The following is a 22989-nucleotide window of genomic DNA, read 5'->3' as shown; positions in this document are numbered from 1 at the left end:
CGCTCCAGCCCGCTTGTGCAACGTGGCCGACGTGCGAGGCTGTCACCGTCACCGGGCACGGGAGGACCCGGCCCCGCCGGTGCCAGCCCGGGGCGAACGGGGGCGGCCAGCCGGAGTGGGGGGGCACGCCGCTGAGCCCCCTGCCCTGCCGTGCGCCCCCGCAGCCGGGCGCTGACCCCCAGCCTGCCTCCCCCCCCCTCCCCAGGCACTGCGCTTCTCACCGGACCCCCAGCCCGGGGAGGGCCCGCGCGGGCGTGGCGGCGGGGCCGGGGGCCGGCCTGGCGCGCCCGGCTACCTGTCGCTTCGGCCAATCAGAAAATCGCTCCGTCTGTCCCCCTATGGCGGCGCAGCCAATCAGAGGCTTGTCGCTAGGTAGATTAGAACCCGGGGTCAAACGCGAGAGGGGTGTGCTCGCACCCATCGTGCAAGAGCTGGCGGCCAGTCGCGGAGGGAGGTGGGCGCTGATTGGCAGCGCGATGAGCTAACCGGAGGGCGCGGGGTGGGGCGGGCCGCCAAGGAGGTGCGCCTCGGAGTAGAGCGGCGTCTCCCGCAGCCAATCAGCGCGGGGGGCGCGGCGCGGGGGCGGGCGGCGGGGCGGTGGCGGCCAATGGCGGGCGGGGGGCGGGGGGCGGCGGGCCCGGGCGCGGGGCGGCGGCGGCTGCGGCCGGAGTCGCCATGGGGCGGCGCGGGGCGGCGCGGCTGGCGGTGGCGCTGGCGCTGGCGCTGGGGGCGGGCGGGGGCGGGCGCTGGGGCTGCGGGCCCGCGACCCCCCCCGCGGCGGCGGCGCGGGGGCCTGGCCGGCGGCGGCGGCGGCAGGCGGCGAGGCCTGCGGCGGCCTGCGCGGATCCCGGCCGCCCTCGGTAACAACACGCACCAGGTGAGCCGGCGGGCGGGGCCGCGGGCCGGCAGCGCCCGGGCGGGGACGGGGACACCCCTAGGAGGGACCGGGGACCCCGGGGACCCCGCGTGTCAGCACCCCCGGCCGGGGGGCGGGGCGACACCTCCTGCCCGGGCCCTGGCGGTGCCTGGCGCCGGCCGCCGGTTGGGGAGGCGGGACCGGCGGGCGTCACTCCCCGTACAGCTCCGGACGTTCCCCTCCCACGTCCGCTGGGACAGACAGACCGGCAGCTCCCCCATATCCCCTGGGAGGGACAGACACCCTCCTGCATCCCGTCCCATGGCATAGACAGACAGACAGACACCCCCCCCCGTAATCCCCCTGGGACAGACAACCCCTGCAATCTATGGGGTGGACAGGCAGGTAGACAGCCCCCTCCTTGTATCCCCTGGGTGACTGACTACCCCTTCCTGCATCCCGTGGGATGAACGGACGGACAGACACCCCCCGTATCCCCTGGGACAGACGGACAGACAACCCCCCCTGTATCCCCTGGGGACGGACGGACAGACACCCCCCCGTATCCCCTGGGACAGACGGACAGACACCCCCCCCGTATCCCCTGGGACGGACGGACAGACACCCCCCTTTATCCCCTGGGACAGACGGACAGACACCCCCCGTATCCCCTGGGACGGACGGACAGACCACCCCCCCGTATCCCCTGGGACGGACGGACAGACACCCCCCTGTATCCCCTGGGACGGACGGACAGACACCCCCTGTATCCCCTGGGACGGACGACAGACACCCCCCGTATCCCCTGGGACGGACGGACAGACACCCCCCGTATCCCCTGGGACGGACGGACAGACACCCCCCGTATCCCCTGGGACGGACCGGACAGACACCCCCCGTATCCCCTGGGACGGACGGACAGACACCCCCCGTATCCCCTGGGACGGACGGACAGATGGCCCCTGCTCTCCCTGTGCCAGCTGGGGCAGGACAGGCAGGACTAACAGCCATTCCCAAGCCCCCCCCCCGCCCCCCCCAGCAGGGAGCAGCCCCCTCCCAGCCCCCATGGGCAGGCAGACAGCCGCCGGGGGATCCTGACCTCATCCCTCGCCAGGACGGCTGGGAGTTGAACATTAACTGCAAGGGCGGGATCTGCACCGGGATCTGCTCTGGGATCTGTGCCGGGATCCACTGGCTCTCAGCCACCGGCTACGCCTGCTCTGCTGGCCCGGCTGGTTGCCACTTGGTGGCTTTGCCATCCCAGTTTGACCAGTCCTTTTGACTGGTCTTGTGCCGATTCACGTTTCTTTCCCTTTTTCCCTTTTTTTTTCACCCGTAAGGAGATGCCTCCTGCAGAGCGGGGTGTGGGGACGGGGTGGCACTGTGGGGACCCCTTCCTGCCACCTCACCCCCACCCGTGGGTGATGGGGATGGCTGTGGCTGTGGCCTTGGTCCCGCTTCGGGCTTCCCTTCTCCTGCCTTAGGATGGGCAGAGCCGGGAGCTGCCAGCACCTCTGTCCCCAGGCACCCTACGTGTGTCCCCAGGCACCCCATGTGCCACTAACTACCCCCCACCCCACTGCCATCCAGTCACTCCAGTCCAAACCAGTGTCCCCTAGTGCCACCAAGGGGGTCTTTGGCTGGCAGGCAGCTGCCCAGCACCCTGCCTGCTCCGGGAGGTGGATGCAGGTGGATGTGGGGCTGTGGAGCCTTTTCCAGGTGTGGGGGGGTCCCAGCGTGGTGACAGGGGGCTCAGTGGCGCAGAGGGGGACCCTCCCTCCCGTGTGCCATGGGGACAGGTTAGTGTCACCTTCCTGGGTGGGTGACAGGGGAAGGCTCCGGGACTCCATGTGTCCCCTGCAAAGGGGTGGCCATGGGGCACGCCTGCAGCTCTGCCCTGCTGGGGGGAGGGCAGTGCTTGTCCCCCCCGGCTGTAGGAGTGCTTTTGCCATCTCTTCCCTCACAGTGTGTCTTCGATGACCTCAGCGGCTCCGTGTCACTGTCCTGGGTGGGCGACAGCACAGGGGTAAGTGCCGGGGGGGGGGCTTCCCCCCCCCCCAAAGCAGCTGATGCCTCTGGAGGGGACACGAGTGGCCCCCTCCCTGTGCCCGAGGGGCTGTGGGGCTGGTGGGACCTGAGGCAGGGGCTCATCTGGGGCTGGGACACAGAGGGGGGTGCCTGGGGAGGGGTCAGCCCTTCCCCCTGGGGGGACAGGGGGGAGCCCACGGCCAGGGGGACCTTGGAGCTCCGGGTGTGACCCTGCCTGTCTGCCTCTCCCTGCCCAGGTCATCCTTGTCCTGACAACGTTCCAGGTGCCGCTGGTGATCATGAGCTTTGGGCAGTCCAAGCTGTACCGCAGGTGAGCCCCCTCCCCCGCCACCCCTGGGGACCCGGCGGGTGGCACACTGGGGACCGTGGGGTGCGCCGGGAGCAGCCCCCGAGGCGCTGTGCGTGGCTCACCACCGTGATGATCCCTCCCTTCCAGCGAGGACTACGGGAAACCTTCAAGGACATCACCGGCCTCATCAACAACACCTTCATCCGGACCGAGTTCGGCATGGCTATCGGCCCGGAGAACTCGGGAAAGGTAGGAGGGGCGGCATGCTGGCTTGGCAGCGAGCCAGAGCTGTGCCTGGCAGCCCCCCACCCCGGGCTGGATGGGTCACCGTCACGGTGGTCTTTGGGAGTTGCCGCCATGGCTGAGCCCCCCCCTTCCCTGCACCCAGGTCATCCTGACGGGTGATGTCTCCGGCGGCAGCCGCGGCGGCAGGATCTTCCGCTCGTCAGATTTTGCCAAGAATTTTGTCCAGACGGATTTGCCCTTCTACACCGCTGGTGCAGATCACCTACCACCCCCAAAACTCGGACTGCCTGCTGGCCCTCAGCACCGAGGTGAGGGCTGGGGAGCCAGGATGAGACCCTGGCTGGGGATGGCGAAGGCTACTGGTGGTGCTTCTCCAAGAGATCAGCCGGGTTGTGGCTGCGTGGCCTGGGCTCCATCCCCACGCCAGGGGGATGTGTGTGGCCCCAGGGGGGGGGGAACACGGCTGGGGATAGGGTTTGCGGCCCCAGCAGCTGGGGGGAGGCTGTTGCGAGGGGTGGTCAGCCCATAACCAACCTCTTGGCTCTTGCAGAATGGCCTCTGGGTCTCCAAGGATTTTGGGGAGAAGTGGGAAGAGATCCACAAAGCCGTCTGCCTGGCCAAGTGGTGAGTGGCTGCCCGCGGTGTGGGGGCGTGAAGTGATTTGGGGGGGGGCTGGTCACAGCCTGAGCGGGCAGGGGGACCCCCACCTGCCCACCCGCACCCCGCAGAGCGGGTGCCACAGCAAGGGATTGATCTGGTGGGCAGTGGCATCCTGAGCCCCCATGTCCCACCTGCCTTCGGGTGTGTGTCCCCCCACTTCTCTTCCCCAGGGGTGCGAACGACACCATCTTCTTCACCACCTACCTGACAACTCCTGCAGTAAGTACCTCTTGATCCTGAGTCACATCTCTGGTGTCCCCATCACTCAGGGGGGTGGGGCTTGGGGGGGGTGATGCCCCAGAGAAAAGCTGGGATTAGCTGGGAATGCCCAGAGCTGGGACACTGGAGGGGGACACAACTCCGGTGACAGCTGACGAAGCTGGAGGCAGCTTCTTGGGCTCGTTAATCCACTGTCCCTTCTTCTTAAGAAGCTGATCTGGGGTTACTGGAGCTAAAGAAAACCTCCGACTTCGGCAAAACCTTCAAGGTCATCGGCACCAAGATTTACTCCTTCGGGCTGGGAGGACGCTTTCTGTTCGCCTCCGTTATGACAGAGAAGGTCCTTGTCCCCCCTCCTGGTACTACCAGAGAGCGGGCAGCAGCGGTTGGTCCCCTGCCTGCAGCTCTCCCCAGCAAGGAGGATGAAGGATAACGATGCTTTGGTTCCCCAGGGTACCACAAGGCGCATTCACGTCTCCCTTGACCAAGGCGAGACCTGGAACATGGCCCAGCTCCCTCCGTCGGGCACGAGCAGTTTTACTCCATCCTGGCCGCTAACGATGACCTGGTGTTCATGCATGTGGACGAGCCAGGCGGTGAGTGGCACTGGGGACAGGGACACATCCTGGGGCTGGCGACCACTGGAAACCTCTGCAGCAAGCCAGCCAGCTCCCTCACCTGAGCACAGGGCTCTCTCTCCATGCTGCAGCAGCTCTGCTGTGCCTTGGAGGAAGGGCTTCCTCATTAAGGCATCGCTAATTAGCTGGCTGCTTGCTCCGGTTTGCAGCATGCAGGGACCGTGACCACACTGGGTCCGTTTTGTGGCGCTCGGGGGGTTTCTCCTCTCCGCCAGACACCCCAGGGCTTGCTGGTACCAGTGCCAGTTTAGGGGGGCCCCATGGGAGCAGCCCCCCCAGCCCCACCTCACTCCTGTCCCTGTGTCCTTCCCGCAGACACGGGGTTTGGTACCATCTACACCTCCGACGACCGCGGCATTGTCTACTCCAAGTCCTTGGAGCGGCATCTCTACACCACCACCCGGCGGCGAGACCGACTTCACCAACGTCACACTCGCTGCGGGGCATCTACATCACCAGTGTCCTCTCCGAAGGTGGGGCGGCCGCGGCTCCCTCCCTCTCCCCAAACTGGGGTTGTGCCCCCCCAGGGATGGGATCTGGCCCCTGGGGTTGCTGGAGGGGAGCGTGACCCCGGTGCAGGGAGGGGGGGATGGGATGGGCATCCTCCTGACCCCTCGCATCTTCCTCCTCCTCCCACCAGACAACTCCATCCAGTCCGTGATCACTTTTGACCGCGGTGGGGAGTGGGTGCCGCTGCGGAAGCCCAAAAACACCACCTGCGACTCCACGGCCAGGAGCAAGGAGGAGGTGGGTCTGTCCCCTCCGGGGGTCTCGCCGCGGGTCCCCGGGGTGCCCTCTGCCTTGGCTCTGCCGAGGGGGTGCTCGGGGGGGCAAGCTGCACCTGAGATGCTGAGGGTGCGGGGCCGGCTTTGCATGGGCTGAGGGTTGCGCCGTGGGGCTGGGGGTCACACCACGGGGTGCGTGGCAAGCCCTGAGCAGGCTGGGGGGGGGGTCCCAGGGGTGCTCCCCAGCACCCACCCCAGCACCCACTGGGAGTTAATGGGTGACTCTGCCCGCCCTGTCCCCGGTACCCGCGGGCTCCTGGACTGGCTCTGCTCTTGCGCTTGCAGTGCAGCCTCCACATCCACGCCTCGTACAGCATCTCCCAGAAGCTGAACGTCCCCATGGCGCCGCTCTCCGAGCCCAACGCCATCGGCATCGTCATCGCCCACGGTACCGAGCCTCACCGGGGTGGGCGGTGGGGACAGGGAGCCCGTATCCGCGTGTGTCACCCCCACAGCTCATGTCCCCCCTCCCAGGGAGCGTCGGGGGGGCCATCTCGGTGATGAGCCCCGACGTTTACATCTCGGATGACGGGGGCTACACCTGGGCGCGGATGCTGGAGGGGCCGCACCATTACGCCATCCTGGACTCGGGCGGGCTCATCGTCGCCATCGAGCACACCAGCCAGCCCGTCAACGTCATCGAGTACGCACGGGCTCTACTGCGGAGGGGCGGCTCGCTGGGGTTGGGGGGGGTCCCAAGCAAAGGTGGGGTGGGAGGGAGCTGCGGGAGGTGCCTCCTGGACCACCCGGGTGCTGACAGACCCCTCCCATGCCAGGTTCTCGACAGACGAGGGGCAGTGCTGGTACCAGTACGCTTTCTCCAAGGAGCCCATCTTCTTCACTGGGCTGGCGTCGGAGCCGGGGGCGCGCTCCATGAACGTCAGTATCTGGGGCTTCCGCGGGAGCTTCCTCTCCCGCAAGTGGGTCTCCTACACCATCGACTTCAGCGAGCTGCTCAGCAGGACCTGTGAGAGCGGCTGGGGACAGGCGGGGTGGGGGACAGCTGGGCTGGGGACAGCCAGGGCTGGGGACAAGCGGGGATGGGGGACAAGCAGGGCTGGGGACAAGCAGGGCTGGGGGATAGCCGGGGATGGGGACAAGCGGGGATGGGGGACAGCCGGGGATGGGGACAAGCGGGGCTGGGGACAAGCAGTGCTGCTGACAGCAAGCACTGGTGACAAGTGGGACCAGGGACAAGCAGGGTTGGGACAAGTGGAACCAGGGACAGCCAGTGTCGGGGACAGCCAGGGCTGTGCTGGGGGACGCTCCTGCCCCAGCCCCCGGTGCAGGTAGTGTTCGGGGTGTCTCTGCCAGGGCAGCGTGGCCCTCGGTCCCCTCCGTGGGGACGGGGTGAGGGTCGGGTTGGCACACCCAGCCTGTGGCTCATGCCAGGCGGCTCCCCCCGGCACAGCGCCCTGCCCAGCGCCACGGTGGTGCCATCCCCCGGGGACGTGTCCCTGGCCACCGCTCAGCCCTCTCCTTCGCAGGCGAGGACAAGGACTACACCATCTGGCTGGCGCACTCCAGTGACCCCAGCAACCCCAGTGACGGCTGCATACTGGGCTACAAGGAGCAATACAGACGTCTCCGCAAGTCCTCGGTGTGCCAGAACGGCCGGGACTACATGGTGACCAAGCAGCCGTCCGTCTGTCCCTGCACGCTGGAGGATTTCCTCTGGTAGCCTCCATCGCCTTGGCTCCCACCTGCTGTCCCCGCTGGGGACCGGTTGTCACTCTCCTCCAGCCTGGCTCCTGCCGGGTCCCCCAGCAGGGTCCCATCGTCCTTCCCTCTTCTTCCCGCAGCGATTTTGGCTACTACCGCCCGGAGAACCAGTCTGTGTGTGTGGAGCAGCCGGAGCTGAAGGGACACGACCTGGAATTCTGCCTCTACGGCCGGCGGGAGCTGCTCAAGACCAGCGGGTAAAGCTCGGCCGGCGGCGGGTGCCGGAGCCGGGGTTGGGGAGCAGCAGGGTGGAACCCCCGAATTCCCCAGGGAACCCTTCAGTGCTGCACCCAGTGGGGCCAGATCCTGCCCTGTCGCCTTGGATCGGGGCTGGCGGTCCCTGGGAAGCGGCTGTGGAGTCACCAGGTGTCACCTCCCTGTCTCCAGGTATCGGAAAATTCCAGGGGACAAGTGTTCGGGAGGGGAGAGCCCGAGCCGGGAGGAGACGGACATGAAGAAGAAATGCACCAGCAACTTCCTCAACCCCAGCCAGCTGGTAGGTGACGGTGACAGCGGCCGGGGCGGTGACAGCTCCGGGCATCGGGCCAGCTCCTGGCCGTACCCTTGGAGCCAGCAGATCCATGCTGGGCTGGGCCGGGCTGGCTGGATGCTGTGGGGACATCAGGACATTTGTCCCCCGGGATAAATGGGGGTGCTGGTTGTGTCTGGGGGCTGGTGGTGCCCCCCAGCTCCGGCCACCTCCTCCTCTCCCCACAGGCAGCATCCACCAGCTCCACCCCCATCATCCTGGCCGTCGTGGCCGTGCTGCTTGTCACCGCTGTGGCCGGAGTCCTCCTCGTCAAGAAATACGTCTGCGGGGGCAGGTGAGGAGCAGATGGTGGCTGGATGCTGCGCCCCCCCCCCCCCCCCAAGCATACGGCAGGGGTGACCCTGCCCATCCCCCATCCCGGCAGACCACCCCCCAGGCAGACCCTGCACCCAGCCGCTCCATCCTGCTCCTCGCAGGATGAGTGTATCCTGGGGGGGGGGGACATTGCCAGGGGTAGGGGCAGTGTGGTCATGCCCCCCCCCGCCCCCCCCCCTTTGCTCCTGCAGGTTCCTGGTGCATCGCTACTCTGTCCTGCGGCAGCACGCGGAGGCCAATGGCGTCGAGGGCATCGACACGCTGGACCCCGGCACCCTGGCCAGCAAGAGCGGCTACCACGATGACTCCGACGAGGTGAGCGCGGGGGTCCCGGTGTCCCCCCACAGGCACCCCAGCCTCCCGGGGGTGTGTTGGGGGGGCAGGACAGGGACCATGCTGGGGACGGGGGGGGTGACGGTCCCATCTCTCCCCAGGACCTCCTGGAGTAGCGGCACCGATGCCAGGGACACCGCCACGCTGCTCGCAGGGACCCCCACAAGCAGGACCCCCGCGCAGGCAGGGTCCCCTCGCACGGGGGTGGCTTTGCTGCTGGGGGGGGGACACGCAGGGGTTTAACTTAACTCCACTTTAATATTTCCTTCCAGCGCGGGACAGGGGCTTTTACGATCTTTTTATTTTTCCCTTTTCTGGGTTGTTTTATTTTAAGGATGACTGAGTAGGAACTGCTGTCCCCCGTGGGGAGTAGCCCCCCCGCCCCCCCTTCTAACCGCAGCATCAGCCCCAGGGTGCTGGGGACAAGCCCTGAGGTGTCACCGCTGCTGGGGGGGAGGGGGGCAGCAGCCAGGCTTGCCTGCAGCCCCCAGCCCCGCTGCCTCTTTCTTCTCCAAAGCAATACAAGCTGGGCTGCCCGCGCCGCGGCCGGCCCCCCCCCTACGCCCCCCAGCTTGGGGTGGGGGTCCCCATGGCCAGGGGGTGTAACGGCCCAGCTCTGGCCCCTCCGGGCTGGCCTTGGCCGAGGGAAATGCAGCAATAATGAATGGAAGCTTGAAGCTCTTTACCGAGGGGCGGGGGGGGGGCTCAGCCCTGGCAGCCCCCCAGCAGGCAGGGGTGCAGGCAGGACGGGAGGGGCTGGCCTGGCCTGGCCCCCCCCCAGTGCTGGGTCAGTCCTCGCCCCCCCGGCCCCCCGCTTTGCACCCTGCCAGGATTTGGTCCCAGCACTGTTACAGTCTCCTTACACTGGAAATCTCCTTTTCTTTAGGGGAGGGGGGGGGGCTGCACCCCCTGACAGCCCCCCCACCCCCAGCCAGGGTGCCCAGCTCCTTGTGACCCCCCCCCCCCCCCCAGCTGGGCTGCAGGGGCTTCGTCTGACCCCCCCCCCCCCCAAGCTGGGGCACGGGGTGCAGTGGGATGGGGGTGCAGGAGGAGGGGGGGTACAGACCCCCTTCGTACCCTTCAGCCCCTCGTGCCCCACCACGGTTATCGCGATCTGGCCGTGCTGTCATGACATATGGCTTCCGCTCTCGCCCCAGTGACTGTGCAAAGCCTGCTGCCCCCCCCCCCCCCCCCCCCACCACCGCACGGTGCCGGGGGGATGGGGGGGGCCGTGGCCCCAGCGCCCCTTGCATGTGCTTCAGCGTCCCCATGGGACTCGCGGGGGGGCAGGGACGGAGCGTAACCCCCTAACTAAAAGCCATAGCCCTGTGCCCCCCCCCCGCCTGGCTTGGGGGGGGGACACACACCAAGGCCAGTGCAGAGTCCTGTAAATAAACCTGGATGTGTTAATAACTTTGTACTGGTATTTTTCTGTATATTTGCAATATTTGGGTTATTAGAAATAAAGCCAAAACGGACCCTGTGTGCCCTGATCTGTGTCGGGGGGTGGGACGGACAGTGGGGGGGGGTCACCCCTTGCAGGGGTGATGCTGGAGGGGGCCCGGGGGTGGCGGTAATTAAAAAGGCTATAATTTATTCCGGTTTAAGGCAACTCAATACAAACCCACAGCAGATGCACAGGCGACACAGTGCGGGGGGGCACGGAGGGGGGCTGTCCATGCAAATAGAAAAGTGGAGGGTGGGGGGACACACACAAACAGACCTGCCCCCCCCCCCCAGGAGGGGCCGGCACTTGCTGCCGGAGGATGGGGGGTGCCTATGGGGCTGGGGCGGGGGGGGGGGCATGCATCACCTCTGCGGGGCTGGGGATGCTCTGAATGTCACTGGGGCCACCAGAGGGGACCCCACACCTCGGGAGGGGGGGAAGAGGGTAGGTGGGAGAGCTGGAGACCCCTTGCCCCTTTTGGGGGGGGCAGGATGCGGTCCTCAGCACCAGTCCAAGGTGTGCCAGGATGGGGTGAGCTGTGATGGTCTGGGCTGGATATGGGGGGGGGTCCACCACTGCCAAGAGTGCTTGGCCAACACCAGCGCCAGCGCCTCCATCCCTGACCCCCCGGGGACCCCAGAAAAGGTGATTTATGGGGGGACACACATGGAGTGGGGTGGGACAGGACCCCCCAGGGCCCTGGCAGGGTGCTGCTGCCTTTTATCCCTTGAAAAAGGAAAGAGGGGGCTCAGAAAAACATCCAAGGCCCAGGGCTGGGGTGGGGGGGACACGGGGTGCCAGCCAGGTGCGGTCAGGGCTGGGGGGGCACTGGGGGGCCAGGTGGGTCGGGGCTGGGGGGCGCCGGCTGGGGTTTGATGCCGCGTGCCTTCATGTAGGAGATGAACTGGTCAGGGATCTCGGCCAGGACATCCTTGGCCAGGCGCGCCATGCTCAGCACCGGGCTGTCCCCCCCGTCCAGGTAGTCACGGAAAGGGACAAACTGGGGGGGGGACAACGGGATTGGAGGGACCCCCAGGGACTGGTCCCCCTGGCCAGCATGGCCCTGTGTGTCTCACTCACTGCAGCCCCACATCCCAGTGCCCCTCCCTTCCCTGATGCCCCAGTGTGTCCCCAGATCCCAGTGCACCCCCAGATCCAAGCACATCCCAAGCCCCAGTGCACCCCTTCTTCCCAGTGCAGCCCCCCTCCACGTCCCAGTGCACTCCCCCACAACCCAGCACACCCCCTCGAATGTCTCAGTGTATCCCTCCATGGCCCAGTGCACCCCGATTCCCAGCACCGCCCCCCCCATGCCCCTGTGCTCCCCCATGCCCCAGTTCACCCATGTCCCAGTGCCTTTCCAGTATGCAGCCCACCTCGTCACCCTCCATGCTGGGACCAGTCAGTGCACCCCAGGAGTAATGGGGCTGATGTGGGGTGCCCGGGGAGCCCTCCACACCACCACCACAGCTGGTCGGGGTCCCCGATCCCCACCCGGGGGAGTTGGTACCTGCACGATGTCACGCTCCGCCACCTTCCCACGGGAGGAGATGCGAATGTCATCCCCATCCAGCTCCACCATGGCTGCGGGGGGGAAAGGTGCGGGGGCTTAGCAGCACCCACGTCCCCCCCACCCCAGGGTGACACCCTTTGACACCCCCAGCCCAACCCCAGCAGCCCCCCAGCCCTGGCAGCTGCAGGCAGGCGGGGGAGCCGGGCTGATTCATCACTGGCAGTTCCCGGGGGAGCTTTAATTTGCCTTCACCGCAGAGCAGCCGGCTGCTGGTGGGGGGGCTGCCCGTGCCCCCCCACCCCGTACATCCCGGGGGGCTCATTCAGCCCTAATGAACACCTCTGCTCATAACCACCCACACGCCGGCTTGTGGCAAGACCTGCTGAGCCCCAGTAAAATCCAAGTCCCGTTGCCTCGGTGGCCTCCGTGCCCCCTCGGGGGCTGCTGAGCCGGGGTGGGATGGGGGCGCCCACAGCCTTACCGTCGAACTCAGCCTGGCCGACCCCCACGATGATGATGGACATGGGGAGCTTGGCAGCCTGCAGCAACGAGGGAGAAAAAACCAAAATAAGGCACCAAAATTGCTGAAGGCAGCCACCAGCCCAGCTCCCAAGGGTCCCACCCCCAGCATTGGCCCCCCAGCACCCACCGGGCCCCAGGGGACAGGGTGACAGTGGGGTGCTGCGCAGGTGCAGATGGGTACCCTACCCTTTGGGCCACGATGGGCACCCGGTGCCGAGGGCCAGGATAGACACCTCATCCTCAGGGCTGCGATGGGCATCCCGTGCCCAGGACCATGGTGGGCATCCTTCCCTTGGGGTCAGGATGGGCACCCTGCACCGAGTGCCATGGTGGGCATCGGTGCTCAGCACAGAGATGGGCATCCCATAGCCAGGGCCGCGATGGGCACCCTGCACCCAGGGACACGGTGGGCACCCCGCACCCAGTGCCATCGGGGGCATCCCTTGCTGGGTGGCACCACGACACCCCCCCAGCACCGCAGAACTGCACCGCCGGTCAAGGGAACCCCTGGGCTCAGCACGGTGCTCCCGGAGCAGCACCAGGCTCCGGAGGGAACCCCAAGGGCATCTCAAGGGCACCCTGCCCCCCCCCCCCCCCGGCCCCGGCTGCGGTGCCCGCGGGCCGGCAGCGGGCCGCTGCGAGGTGCAGCAGCTGCTGGCACTGAGCGGCCCGAGCTGCCGGCACAGCCGCACTGCGGGGATATTAAAGCAGCAAACAAATATTACCGGAGCCGTTCTCCTGCCCGACTCCCGCCAATGCCCAGCATTGCCCCCCGCCCCCCCGGGCACCCCCAGCCCCCTGCTACGGGGCTGATGGCTCCCCCAGCATCCCTGCTCAGCTCCAGCATCCCTGACCCTCCCGACGCCCCACGTATCGGGGAGCAGAGATGGGGCTGAGCTGCTGTGAGGGAGGCTGGGGGATGAGGAGGAGGAGGAGGAGGAGGAAGAACAAAGCTCCCAGCTGGCCCAGGCGCTGGGCTGAGCGGGGAGGGGGGCACACAGCGGGCTGGCGCGGGCACGGCACTTGCGAGGGCAAAGGTGCCGCTGGTGCCTTCCAAGAGCCATCCCGGCGCCAGGATTGCTTTTTCCTTCCCAGGCCCCTCGTGTGGAGGAGGCAGGAGCTGCCCGCCACCCCCCTTGGAGGGGACACCGTGACCTTGGCCACCAGCGGCCCCCCCCCCCCAGCTTGCCCGGGCACCCCATGTGCCTGGCTGGGAATCGTGCCCCAGTTTGGGCAGGTTATGGCACCCCGCTATGGGGGGGCACCCCGTGCACCCAGCTGGATGTTGCACCCACTTCGCGGTACCCGCTGCAGGTTGTTGCACCCACCCAGCTCACTGCACCCCATCAGGGGCACCCCAGGCTCCAGCCAGTCTGGTCACCCTGCCACCCTGGGGCTCCCCAGCCAGTTACCGCACCGGCACAGCCCGCAGCGCCCCGTGCACCCCGCTGCTGCGGCACCCCAGATGGCTCAGAGCACCCCAGCCCCGGGTGGTCCTCGCACCCCAGCACCCACCACCCGCGGGACTCACGTTGACGATGGCCTCCTTGGTCTGTGCCATGTCCGAGATGACGCCGTCGGTGATGATGAGCAGCACAAAGTACTGGGACCCATCCAGCACCGCTGCCGCCGAGCTGCGAGGGACCCCATGAGGGACACCGGGGTGGACACGGACCCCCGGCGGGGGGGGCTGAGACCCCCTTACCGGGCAACGTGGTTGACCACGGGGGCGAAGTTGGTGGGTCCGTAGAGCTGGACGCTGCGCAGGCTGCGGTGATACGCCTCCAGGACGCCCTCGATGCCGCTGCACGCCGGGTTGGCCACGTCACCGTTCTGCGGGACAAGGAACGGCGGTGACAAGGACGATACCACAACGTCCCCGACCCCGTCGAACCCCACCTTGGGACAGACCCTCACCAGCGGGAACTCATGGGACACGCGTCCGTCCGGCGGGATCTTGGCGCCAAAGCCGAGGGCTGGGAACATCTTGTCGCTGTCGTAGTCCTGGATGATCTCGCCCACCGCCTTGAGGGCCATGGTGTAGGCGTTCAGCTGGTAGGGGCTCAGGTAGTGCAGCGAGGTGGACTGCGAGGGGTTCCCTGTGCGGGCGGGGGGCTCAGCCGGGCCCAGCCCCCCCCTCCAGCAGCAGTTTGACGAGTCCCCCGCTCGTTAAATACCGCTGGGGACATGCGCAGCCCCGCGCTCACCGTTGGATGCGGTGAAGTCGATGGCCACCGTGAAGTTGATTTGGGTCCTGGGGGGGTGACAGCAGCTTTAGGGCACTGGGGTGGGTGATGCAGGATGTGACCCATGGCGGGGTGGCCAGCCCCCTCCCCGGGCCAGCCCGCAGCCTGGCTCTCCCCAGAGGAACACCCAAGGATGGGATGTGCCCACCCCCCAGTTCAGATCACCCCCAAATCTCCCTCCGCTGTCCCCCCGCCCCAGGCAGCAGCTGCGGGTGCTGGGGACGCCCTGTTCTGGGACCCCACATCCATCCCCCGGATACAGACGGGGAGACTGAGGCACGTCCCCCCCTCGCTCACCCGCCCCTGATGTAGTCCAGGAAGGTGTGGTCGGACTCCACGGCGAAGGACAGCAGTGTCACCTGCCAGGGACACCGGGCTGAGCAGGGACGGTGGCTGCGCCCCCCCACCCCCTCCCCTCCCCGTGTCCCCCCCCCAATCCTCACCGTCCCCGAGTTCAGGTACTTCTTCTTCTTCATCTTCTTCCTGGGGTTCACCACCTGGGGGGGCGGAGGGGAGCTGCTCCCCACCGGAGCCGCGGCACCCCGGGGTGCAGGGGGGGCACCACGGGGACCGTAACACCCCAAGGTGGGGAGCAGCACAGGGGACACCCCACAGGGTGCAGAGGGGCACCCCGAGGGGGGTGCAACACCCCAGGTGCAGAGCAGGGGGCTGTGGCACCCAGGGGTGCAGCCCAGGCACCCTGGGAGATGGGGACTGCAATGTCCCAGGGGTGCAGCACGGGGACCATGACACCCACGGGTGCAGCACAGGCACCCAGGGGACTATAATGTCCCAGGGGTGCAGCACAGGGACCATGACACCCATGGGTGCAGCACGGGAACCCTGGGGACCGTAACACCCAGGGGTGCAGCACAGGGACCACGGCACCCATGGGTGCAGCACGGGCACCCTGGGGACCGTAACGGCCAGGGGTGCAGCACAGGGACCACGGCACCCATGGGTGCAGCACGGGCACCCTGGGGACCGTAACAGCCAGGGGTGCAGCACAGGGACCACAGCACCCATGGGTGCAGCATGGGAACTCTGGGGACCGTAACAGCCAGGGGTGCAGCACCCGGCACCCTAGGGACCGTAACACCCACGGGTGCAGCACGGGAACCACAACACCCACAGGTTCAGCACAGGCCCCCAAGGGACTATAATGTCCCTGGGGTGCAGCACAGGGACCATGACACCCAGGGGTGCAGCAAAGGGATGGTAGCACCCATGGGTGCCACTGGATCCCGTCCCTGTTTTCTGGCCTCACCTCGTAGACATTGAACTGGCTCTGCCCCCGTGCCAGCTCCCGGTAGCTGGTGGTGAACTCCCCGATGAAGTCGTGGCTGTGGGGTGAGGGGGGGGAGGGCACTGTCAGCTGGGGGGCGGGACGGGGTGTGGGGGGTCCCCAGGGCCACCCCCCAGCTCACCTGCCGTCACGGTCCCAGTCGTACACCTCCACTTTGATGGCTCTGCAAGGCAAGGGGGGGGGTCACAGCCACCACCTGGCACCCCCAAAACCCAGACCCCCACCCCAGGGGCTGTGGTGAGTCCCTGGGGCCCACCTCCCATGGGCTTGTTTTGATGCCTCCGTGGGCCTTTCCTCCTTCCTCCTCTTCCTCCTCCTCCTCAGGCTTTTTCGGTGGGATATTTTTATCCGCCGTTGCCACAGCAACGTCCGACATGGGGCCAAGCCGGCGGCACGACGAGCCACCAAGCCACCGCTGATTTTTGTTTGCCAGGACACGCAGCCGGTGACACCCGTTTTGGAGGGGGAGGGACACCCCCCAGGGATGGCTCTGTCATAGCGATGAAGCCCATTGCCCAGACGGGTAAACTGAGGCACGCAGCGTGGGCGTGGGATGCTGGAGGGCTTAGGCACGAGCGTAGGTACCACAGAGACTGTGGGAAGAGGGTGCAGAGCGGCCACCCCCGCCGGCCCTGGAGGACCCACAGCTCACCTGTCGTAGTCCGCCGTTGCAGAGGGCGCGCACCGGGATGGTGAACGCCTGCCACACCGGGTTCAGCGGTGTTCCTCACCACCTCCGTCTTGTGGCAGATGGTGAAGCTGGAGGGGAGGAAATGTGGGGGGACAAGGGGGGTCACCCCCGATGGCAACACCCCTCCCACATCACCCTAGAGAGGATTTTTGGAGACACACACCCCCCCAACGCCAGCCCAGCCCCATGGGGACAGGAGGTGTCCCATGGCCAGGGCTGTCCCCCCCACCCCTGGTGCCATGAAGGTGCCACTGTGTTTTGGGGAGGGGTTGGGGGTCACTCACGTCCCATCCTCGTTGCTGCGGTAGAAGACCATGAAGGGGTCGGATTTGCCGAAGAAAATCCTTCTTGTCCAGCTTGTTGGCGCAGAACTGCAGCGTGGCCACGTCCTGCGGTGGGGACAGGGGAGTCACCAGCCCGGCACCCCCAGGGACATGGGGGGTGCAGGATCTCGGGGGGGGTGCTGAGGGACCCAGGACCCATGGGACACACCGTGGGGACAGGTCAGCCTTGACCCTCATCTTCCTCACCCCAGAGTGAGGAAGACCTAGGGGCGCAGCCGGGGTAGGGGTGGGGGTCTGTGCCCCCTCACGTTACCGGGGTGTCCCCAACCTGTCCCCCCGCTCCCCAGAGCGGCTCACCCGGCAGTTGCCCAGCTCTTCGGCGAGGAGGATGATGGTGCCGCACTTCTTCCCGGGGATGCCGCTGCCAGGAGGGGCCGTGAGCCGGGGGACACACACACACTGACACGGTGACCCTGTGTCCCCCCGGACCCCCCCAAGCTGGGCACCCCAAAACTCACCCATTGGAGACAGCCGGAGCGGGTCTTCTGCCCCGGCCGTGCGTGGTCACTGTCCCCATCCTGTTGGGACAGACACTGAGGGGTGACAGAGGGGACCCCCCCCTCCCAAAAAAGCCACCCCCTACCCCCCATGGGGAAGCTGAGGCAGGGGCTGGGTAAAGGACAGGGGGAGCCCAGGGCAGCTGGAGCGGGGCTGTCGGCACCGGGGTCTGGTCTCCATCCCAGACACCCCTGATAAGGACCCGGGCGCGTCGCCAGTGCAGGGAGGGACACGGGACAGCAGGCAGCCACCCCAGCACAGGGCCCTCCCCGGGGAAACTGAGGCACGGGGCAGGGGCTCACGTCAGGGGCTTCTCCAGGCGGCTGCCGGCTGAGCCCACGATCTCGCCCAGGGTGCAGAAGGCCTGGCCAAGGAAATCCTGCCGGAGCCGTGGTGTCACGGGGTCTGTCCCTGTCCCCTCCCTGTCCCCAGCCCCACAGGGCTCGGGGAGGGGGGGTGTGGAAACGGGGCTGGCCCCCCCACTTACATGCTTGGAGAGGTCGGGCTTTTGGAGTCCACATCGTACCTGGGGACAAAGTGGGGGACCTGTTGCTGAGGCAGCAGGGATGGGGGTGGCTGTGGGGACAGGGATGGGGACAGACATGGGGACTGGATGCAGATGGGGGTCGAGGTCGGGCAGGGACAGGATGGGACACAAATAAGGATGGGACAGGACAGGATGGGTTAGGGATGGGGACCGGGACAGGATGGAATGTGGATGGGCACAGGGATGGAGACGGGGACAGGATGGGACGGGGATGTGAATGGGGACAGGGATGGTGATGGTGCAAGAATAGTTCAGAACAGAGAGGGGGACAAGCACAGGGACCAGATAGTGACAAGGACATGCCTGGGACAGGGACCAGCGCCAGTGCCCGCCTGGCACTCCCCAGGCACTGGCTGAGCCACCGCAGCCAGCCCCACGGGGCGGGGGGGGGGGGGAGGGGCTGTGCTGGGGTGCTGGGGGCTGCAGTGGCCAGGGGGATGACACTGGGGGGACAGTGGGGACACTCACAGGTCAAAGCGGAGGTTCTGCTTCTCCTCAAAGAAGTAGTCGAGGACGAACTTGCGCAGGAAGTCGGGGTTCAGGGAGTTGTCGATGACCTCGGTCCGGCCAAACTGGGGGACACAGGGACAGCAGGGTGACACGGGGATGGGGACATGGGGATGGGGACACCAGGACACCAGTGTGACATGGGGATGGGGACACAGGGATGGGGACAGCAGGGTGACACGGGGATGGGGACATGGGGATGGAGACACCAGGACACCAGAGTGACATGGGGATGGGGACACGGGGATGGGGACACAGGGAAGGGGAAACCGGGGTGACATAAGAATGGGGACATGGGAATAGGGACATCGGGACATCAGGATGGGGACACAGGGACACCAGGGTGACATGGGGATGGGGACACTGGGGTGACACGGGGATGGGGACATGGCGACACCAGGGTGACATGGGGATGGGGCCACAGGGATGGTGAAACGGGGATAGAGACACAGGAAGGGAGGAAGAAGGTGGGAGCGGGGACAGACAGAGGATGGGGACAGCGGGGGACATGTGGGACACGAGGTGACACAGGGCGCAGAAGGGGACGTCGGGCCAGGCACGGCGGGACCAGGTGCCCCTTTGTCATCGGGTGCAGGGCTGGCACCGCGTCCTGCCCAGCCCCCGCCTGCTCATTAAGGCCCGAAGCCCCTCAATTATGCCTCAGTTAATTACAGGGCACACGGTGGTGGGGCGGGGGGGGCGGAAGGGAGCGGGGGGGGGCAGGGCACCCGAGGGGTGTCCCAAGTGTCCCCTCCCTGGGCACAGCCAGCACCTGCTGGGGCCGGCAGCGCCCTGATTGGCCAGCGGCTGCATGCTGACGGCTCATTGGCTGGCTGCCTGGCACCCCAACATGCTCCCCAGCTCCCCAGGCGTGCTGATTGGCTGGCTGGCTGCACCCCAGCAAGTTGATTGGCCAGCACCCTGACATGCTGGTTGGCTAGGTGGCCAGCACCCAATATGCTGATTGGTCAGCAACCCAGGATGCTGATTGGCTGGCTGGCCAACACCCTAATGTGCAGAATGGCTGGCCGCTGCACCTCAGCCGGCTGTTCCTCACTGGTGATTGGCCAACGGGCTAGCACCCCAACAAGCTGATTGGCCAGTTGCCAACACCCCCAATGAGCTCATTGGTAAGTATCCCAACATGCAGTTGGCCAGAATTTGACCTGCTGATTGGCCACTGGGCCAGCACCCCAAAGTGCTGACAACCAGAACCCCAACATGCCTGACATGGTGATTGGCCACCTGGCCATCACCCCGACATGCTGATTGGCCAGTTAGCCATCACCCCCAACTTGCTGATAGGCCAACAACTTACACGCTGATTGGCCAGCTGGTTGGCACCCCAACATGCTGATTGGTCAGCACCCCAACATGCTGATAGGCTGGCACCTAACGTGCTGATTGGCCAGTTAGCCATCACCCCCAACCATGCTGATTGGTCAGCACCCCAACATGCTGATTTGCCAGCTGGCTGGCACCCCAAACATGCTGATTGGCCAGTTAGCGATCACCCCGACATGCTGATTGGTCAACACCCCCGACATGCTGATTGGCCAGTTAGCCATCACCTCACATGCTGATTGGTCAACACCCCGACATGCTGATTGGCCAGTAGCCATCACCTCAACATGCTGATTGGTCAAACACCCCGACATGCTGATTGGCCAGCTGGCTGGCACCCCAAACATTCTGATTGGCCAGTTAGCCATCACCCCAACATGCCTGATTGGCCAGTTAGCCATCACCCCCGACATGCTGATTGGTCAACACCCCAACATGCTGATTGGCCAGCTGGCTGGCACCCCAAAACATGCTGATTGGCCAGTTAGCGATCACCCCGACATGCTGATTGGTCAACACCCCGACATGCTGATTGGCCAGTTAGCCATCACCCCAACATGCTGATTGGCCAGCTGGCTGGCACCCCAAACATGCTGATTGGCCAGTCAGCCACCACCCGACATGCGATTGGCTGCCACAGGCACTGACCTCGCGCCACTGGCGGCTGCCGGGCGCTGGGTGTACAGCACGCACACTGCGGCACAGGGTGGGTCAGGGGCGCCGGGGCCCCCCCCGCCCCCCGCCCCGGCACACCTCACGCGGGTCCGACTTGGAGAAGGTGTCCTTGTCCAGGAGCTGCCTGCGGGGACGGGGCGCGGGTGAGCGTGAGCGTGAGTGTGAGTGCACGGCTGCGCACGCCAGGCTGTGCTCCGTGCTGGGGTGTCACTGGGAGTGGCCACGGTGTCGGGACGTGCAAAGCCACGTGCTGCACGCTGGGCATCTGCGTGTGCACGGCTGCACATGCTTGCAGCGGTATGTGCACGGCCACGTGTTGGTGTGTCGGTGTGCACAGCCACGTGGTCAAGTGTGCACGGCCGCGTGTTGGTGTGCACGGCTGTGTGTGGGTATGCACAGCCAGGTGACAGTGTGTTGGTGTGCACAGCCGCATGTTAGTGTGCACAGCCATGTGTCGGTGTGTCAGTGTGCACGGCCACGTGTCAAGTGTGCACAGCCAGGTGACAGCATGCACAGCCAGGTGACAGTGTGTCGGTGTGCACAGCCATGTGTCGGTGTGCACAGCTGCAGGTCAGTGTGTCACTGTGCACAGCTGCGTGCTGGTGTGCACAGCCATGTGCCCCTTTATGTCAGCATGCACAGCCAGGTGACAGAGTGCACAGCCAGGTGTCGGTGTGTCAGTGTGCACAGCCGGGTGACAGTGTCTGTGCACAGCCATGTGTCAGTCTGCACAGCCAGGTGTTGTGTCGGTTGTGCACAGCTGTATGCCGGTGTGCAACAGCCGTGTGCCGGTGTGTCGCTGTGCACAGCCAGGTGACAGGGTGTGCACAGCCACGTGTGCCCCGCGCTGTGCGTTTGGGTGTGCGCGGCTGTACATGCCCTGTGCCGCATGTTGGGGTGCACAGATGGGGGGGTGTCGGGGGGGGGGGGGGCACAGCCGGGGGTGTGTGTGTGTAAGGGGGCACAGCCATGGGGGGGGGGGATGGTGCTGGGGGCACAGCCATGGGGGGGGGTGTCACAGCCGGGGTGGTGTGGTGGTGGGCACAGCCACGGGGGTGTGTGCTGGGGACACACAGCCATGGGGGTGTGTGTCGGGGGAGCACAGCCGTGGGGGGTGTCGGGGGCAGCGTCCCATCCCCCCGCGCAGCGCTGCCCACCCGGGCCCTGCCCGCTGCCCGGTGGAGTGGGGGAGGAAAATAGGTCAGAGCGGCCGCAGGCAGCGCGGCCGGGGGGCACCCAGTGCTGCGGGGGGGGGGGGGGGGGGGGGGGTGGGCGGAGGTTCAGCTGCCCACGCCGGGGGGGGTCGGTGGCATGTCACCCGCCCCAGCCCCCCCTCCCTCCCGGTCCCCCAGCACCCACAAAGGAAGCTCCCTGCACCTACCCCCCCCCAGCCCCCCAAGCTGGCACCCGCATTAGGGCAGTACCACCCCAGCTCCCCCAGTACCTCCACTGCCCCCACCGAGTGCCCCCTGTGCCCCCCCCACTCCCCCCCAGCAACTGCCTCCTCTTTCCAGTGCCTCCCAGTGCTCCCTGTTCCCCCAGTATCTACAATACTGACTGCCCACCACTCCCTCAGTGCACTCCACTGCCTCCCAGTATCCTGCAACACCAATTCCCCCCCAACTCCCCGCTGTCTCCCAGTGCCTCCCAATATCCTACAACGCCGACTGCCCCCACTCCCCAGTGCCTCCAGTAGCCTACACACCAACTGACCCTCCCTCCCCATAGCCTCCCAGTATACTACAATGTCGACTTCCTGCTGCTCCCCACTGCATCCCAGTGCTTCCCAGTACCTACGACACTGACTGCCCCCCCGCTTCCCCCCGCTCCCCAGAGCCTCCCAGCACCTGCAACACCGACTGCCTGCCGCTCCCCAGTGCGTCCCAGTGCCTCCCAGTGTCTACAACGCCGACTGCCCGCCGCTCCCCCCCACTCCCCAGTGCATCCCAGTGTCTCCCAGCGCCTGCAACGCCGACTGCCCGCCGCTCCCCCCCCACTCCCCAGTGCATCCCAGTCCCACCCAGTATCTACACCACCTACTGCCCGCTGGTCCCCCCCACTCCCCAGTGCATCCCAGTATCGACAACATCGACTGCCCGCCGCTTCTCCCCACTCCCCGACGCATCCCAGTGCCTCCCAGTACCTACAACGCCGCCCGCCCGCCGCTCCCCCCCACTCTCCAGTGCCTCCCAGCACCTACAACGCCGACTGTCCCCTGCTCCCCAGTGCGTCCCAGTGCGTCCCAGTATCTACAACGCTGACTGCCCGCCGCTCCCCCACACTCCCCAGTGCCTCCCAGTATCTACAACCTACTGCCGCTGCTCCCCCCCCCACTCCCCAGTGCCTCCCAGTACCTACAACACCGACTGCTCGCTGCTCCCCCACACTCCCCAGTGCATCCCAGCGCTTCCCAGTACCTACAACGCCGACTGCCCGCCGCTCCCCCCCACTCCCCAGCGCATCCCAGTGCCTCCCAGCAGCTACAACGCTGCCCGCCTGCCGCTCCCCAGTGCATCCCAGTGCTTCCCAGTACCTACAACGCCGACTGCTCGCTGCTCCCCCCCGCTCCCCCAGTGCCCGCCGAGCCCCGTACCTGCAGGACACCGTCAGCTCCACCCGGGTGGCCGGGACGGGGCCGGCGCCGCTGCCCGGCTCCGGGGCGCCCAGGCCCGCCATGCCCCGGGCTG

At 66.8% G+C, this 22989-nt stretch overlaps 2 protein-coding genes across 2 annotated transcripts; one reads left to right on the top strand and one right to left on the bottom strand.

Annotated features, from left to right (window-relative positions):
- Positions 1 to 664: 664 nt before the first annotated feature.
- On the top strand, positions 665 to 10140 carry SORT1 (sortilin 1). The gene is given in 25 exon segments (XM_056361788.1): positions 665 to 877; positions 2823 to 2882; positions 3142 to 3215; positions 3342 to 3355; positions 3358 to 3443; positions 3583 to 3684; positions 3686 to 3748; positions 3991 to 4064; positions 4271 to 4323; positions 4532 to 4659; positions 4772 to 4829; positions 4832 to 4915; positions 5273 to 5358; positions 5360 to 5389; positions 5391 to 5430; positions 5598 to 5704; positions 6028 to 6130; positions 6217 to 6385; positions 6519 to 6709; positions 7230 to 7419; positions 7545 to 7661; positions 7852 to 7960; positions 8182 to 8288; positions 8521 to 8644; positions 8764 to 10140. Coding segments are annotated over 23 exon segments (2082 nt in total). The 5' UTR covers positions 665 to 877; positions 2823 to 2882; positions 3142 to 3183; the 3' UTR covers positions 8779 to 10140.
- Positions 10141 to 10244: 104 nt separating this feature from the next.
- Positions 10245 to 22983, bottom strand: CPNE5 (copine 5). Its single transcript, XM_056361790.1, is given in 26 exon segments — positions 10245 to 11109; positions 11620 to 11693; positions 12104 to 12161; positions 13676 to 13778; positions 13850 to 13977; positions 14062 to 14243; positions 14352 to 14398; positions 14688 to 14749; positions 14834 to 14887; positions 15658 to 15733; positions 15818 to 15859; positions 16349 to 16359; positions 16361 to 16414; positions 16416 to 16455; positions 16672 to 16727; positions 16729 to 16776; positions 17029 to 17092; positions 17190 to 17249; positions 17532 to 17608; positions 17717 to 17736; positions 17739 to 17755; positions 18245 to 18348; positions 20276 to 20301; positions 20304 to 20321; positions 20386 to 20426; positions 22896 to 22983. Coding segments are annotated over 26 exon segments (1734 nt in total). The 5' UTR covers positions 22979 to 22983; the 3' UTR covers positions 10245 to 10920.
- Between the last annotated feature and the right edge of the window lie 6 nt (positions 22984 to 22989).

The sequence above is a fragment of the Falco biarmicus genome, chromosome 16, assembly GCF_023638135.1.
Source record: "Falco biarmicus isolate bFalBia1 chromosome 16, bFalBia1.pri, whole genome shotgun sequence".
NCBI classification, from domain to species: Eukaryota; Metazoa; Chordata; class Aves; order Falconiformes; family Falconidae; genus Falco; species Falco biarmicus.
This window is presented reverse-complemented; position numbering and strand designations above follow the sequence as displayed.